At 32.5% G+C, this 4,044-nt stretch overlaps 1 protein-coding gene across 1 annotated transcript in view; it reads left to right on the forward strand.

The window, feature by feature from the left end:
- Positions 1-718: 718 nt before the first annotated feature.
- Positions 719-4,044, forward strand: part of LOC144958106 (uncharacterized) — a 47,107-nt gene continuing 43,781 nt past the window's right edge. Inside the window, exon 1 of the mRNA XM_078889767.1 lies at positions 719-2,057. Coding sequence (XP_078745893.1) covers positions 1,243-2,057 — 815 coding nt within the window. The 5' untranslated portion in view covers positions 719-1,242. The remainder of the gene's footprint in view (positions 2,058-4,044) is intronic.

Raw genomic sequence — 4,044 nt, forward strand, 5'->3', positions numbered from 1 at the left:
CCGGGAACGATACCCGTCTCTTTGATTGTAAGGCGAGTGCTCTACCAAGAATCCCGCCTAAACCACAAGCAAACCCGCCATATTATTTGATTATTCAATGTATATTATATTATCTATGTATGTAGGCAAAAGTGTTATAAATGCAAAGACAATGGCTCTCCCTACCCATGTTTTCTTTTGATAAGATACGAATATAAGTGTAGCACTATTATGGTTGCCGGTGTGCGAGCGCGCTTGCTTCTTATGTATGTTTAACCATAACATTATATTATTATGCCTGGTGTTTTCAATTCCTCAATTGTGCGGTAATGGTGGTCCATAACTGACAGATCGAGAGCTACTTTTCACCTCTACTACCACTGCCGCTCTTGCTCTCCGTTCCTTCCCGGGTTGCGATAATAAGCGGTTCGACATTCAGACGACAACTATCCGTTGTACGATGGATAACAAATATCATGCTCGTGGGGAGGGCTCATGCTTTGTTGACAACCCCATTCACCAGTCGTTCACGCCTCTAACCGCGCCGCCAAACCGATCTGTTGTTGATTGACAGCAATGAATCGCACAGTTTGGGTCGAGGTGGGCGGAGTCTGTGTCGATTTCATGGGCGGTTTACACGGCGGCGAATTTGATGTGCGGGTGTGTGATTTGCCTGCAAATGAAGCCTGACCTCAACTTCTCTGTCAAAGAGAAAGAAATACAGACATGATGTCGCTGTATCAATCACGCACGCTCTAGTGATCTCCAACTATACGGATGGTTATATTTTAACTACGGGGTTGGGCTTACAGTCAAGACATAATTTTACTAACAGAATAGAACCTCCTACTCGTCTCTCTGTCAATCGGCGTGAGTGATCTGTCCATGACACCTTGCGCTATGCCACTATGACTACGTTCACTAAGTGATCTGGCTTCGTGTTGCCAGACTCATCATATTGTTCTCATCCACCGACTTGAACGGATCTTCATTTATAATTGGATATTATCTACAACAGTCTACACAACTTTACAGCATTGTACAAATTTTAATGGAGCATTCATTGTTGTGATAATTTTACATGTACACGGGAGTGACATCAAAAACAAACATTTCAAACATTTATCCAAAACTATTTCATTGTTTTGGACTTTGTTGCATTTCTTCTATGCGTTTTGATTCTTGTAATATGGTATTGTGATGCTATTAATATTAATGTGAGTTGTACTTTTATCAAACTTTGACTTTCTAAACACTATATGGATGGATCTTCGGTGTTCTAACAAGCTGGCAACTGCTGTCCCCGTGGGTCTATCTCCTCCTCAATCAGGAAAAGCAGTGACAGTAACAACGGCAGCTGCTGCGGCTGCCGCTGCCGCTGCTGCTGCAGCAGCGGCAGCATCTTTCAACTACCCAAATGGATTTCCTACAGTAGCTTTCCAAGCAAATGCCATGTTTGGACTCTGTGGATTGGATGCTTCAGCTGCCGCGGCAATGCCTCCTCTCCTCCCAGCACTTCCAACTCTACATTTCACGCCACAACAAGTTGCCAAAGTCTGCGAGACTCTAGAAGAATCCGGAGACATCGAGAGATTGGGACGTTTTCTTTGGTCATTGCCAGTGAATCCTAGCGCGTGCGACGCCCTCAACAAACACGAATCTGTAATTCGAGCTAGAGCTCTCGTCTCTTTCCATACCGGGAATTTCCGTGACCTGTACCATATCCTAGAACACCATAAATTCACCAAGGATTCCCACGGCAAGCTGCAAGCGATGTGGCTTGAAGCTCATTACCAGGAAGCCGAGAAGCTCCGTGGACGTCCTCTTGGCCCCGTGGACAAATATCGCGTCAGGAAGAAGTATCCACTCCCCAGAACCATCTGGGACGGGGAACAGAAAACCCATTGCTTCAAGGAGAGGACTCGTAATCTTCTACGGGAATGGTACCTCCAGGATCCCTACCCCAATCCTACAAAGAAGAGGGAGCTGGCACAGGCTACAGGACTCACTCCTACACAGGTCGGGAATTGGTTTAAAAATCGACGTCAAAGAGACAGGGCTGCCGCTACCAAAAACCGGTAAGTTCAAAATTAAATGATATTATTAGGATGATATAAGTAATAATGATGGTAATGATGATTATGACGATAATATAATAATAATAATAATAATAATAATAATAATAATAATAATAATAATAATAATAATAATAATAATGATAATAATAATAATAATAATAATAATAATAATAATAATAATAATAATAATAATAATAATAATAATAATAATGACAATAATATTGCTAATAATGATAATAATAATAATATTAATAATGATAATAATAATAATAATAATGATAATAATAATAATAATAATAATAACAATATAATAATAATAATAATAATAATAATAATAATAATAATAATAATAATAATGACAATAATATTGCTAATAATGATAATGATAATAATAATAATAATAATAATAATAATAATAATAATAATAATAATAATAATAATAATAATAATAATAATAATAATAATATTAATAATAATAAGAATAATGATAATAATAATAAATAATATAATAATAATAATAATAATAATAATAATAATAATATAATAATAATAATAATAATGACAATAATTTCTAATAATGATAATAATAATAATAATAATAATATAATAATAATAATAATAATAATAATAATAATAATAATAATAATAATAATAATAATTGATGATGATGATGATGATGATGATGATGATGATGATGATGATGATAATAATAATAATAATAACAATCGTCATCACCAACCTAACATTATAGAATCAGCAAAAGTGTAAAACAATCAAAGCCTAACAAAGGATATTAATGCTATGCGTTTAGGTAAAATACTTACAACATCCGCAAACCGGATATAAGTACCATTATACTTATACAAATCTATGTGTAACCTGAAACGCTTATTGTCTGATTGGTAGAATTTAGTGAGAACTAATCATTAAAGTGGCTGTCTAAAAAGCAATATGATAATAACAAAGCCTGAAAAACGTCAATTTCATTCCATCTATTTTTACGGACATGGGAAAGTTGAATCAATTAATTACACCCAAAAAAAAAAAAAAATGCGGCATATTCATACACATTTCTAATTTGACAGCACATTAATAGATACATTTAGAGAAAGCATTATTAAATTATTCATTATTGAAGTCCTATTTTAAATAATTTTAAGTTTGACAAGCTCTTGAGAGTTTTAATTGATCTAGCTTTGCCGTTAAAGTTTGCTGGTAGAATTTTTTCTTTTTCTTTTTTTTTTTTTTTAACAAACAAGCAAATAGACAAACATTATATATAAATAAAATAAAATGACATAACCTGAAACGTTTTGACAGTGAGACAAGGTTGGATTTTGGAGAAATTCATTAGAGTGGACAAGATATTGACAATAAATGAATCATATTATACAAGGCTAATGAATTAATAAATGAATTTATTATTTAAAAATACAAACAATTTAATGAATTAATGATTTGAAAGATGAATAATTTTAAAATAATTATAAACAAATAGATAAATAAATAAATAATTATTTATAAATAAATAAATAAATAAATATATAAATAAATAAACAAACAAATAAATAATAAAATATATAAATAAATAAATAAATAAATAGATACATAGATAGATAAATAAATAAATATATGCATAAAGGATAAATAATAAATAAATAAATAAAATCCCACAAAACAAATATATAATAGAATTGTATGCATGACGTCAATAACAATCAACCAAAACCAATACTAGTTGGGTAGACTTTTCCGTACACTCTGATATCATCTGCAATCTATTGAAACAGCTCTCAACTTGTGTGTCGAACAGTTTCCAGCTTGACATTATGAAGTCTCGGGTTTGAGACAGTTTGATAAGTTGGGGTGAGAAATAGATATTTGGTGTAAAAGTTTTCAACAATGATAAAACAATCTAGTGGCTATGTAGTAGTAGCAGTATTATAACATGGAATAAGTGACAAGTCAATATACATGAAATCTGTTG

The sequence above is a fragment of the Berghia stephanieae genome, chromosome 1 (assembly GCF_034508935.2).
Source record: "Berghia stephanieae isolate SIO BIC M18660-M18661 chromosome 1, UCSD_Bste_1.3, whole genome shotgun sequence".
Lineage (NCBI taxonomy): Eukaryota > Metazoa > Mollusca > Gastropoda > Nudibranchia > Aeolidiidae > Berghia > Berghia stephanieae.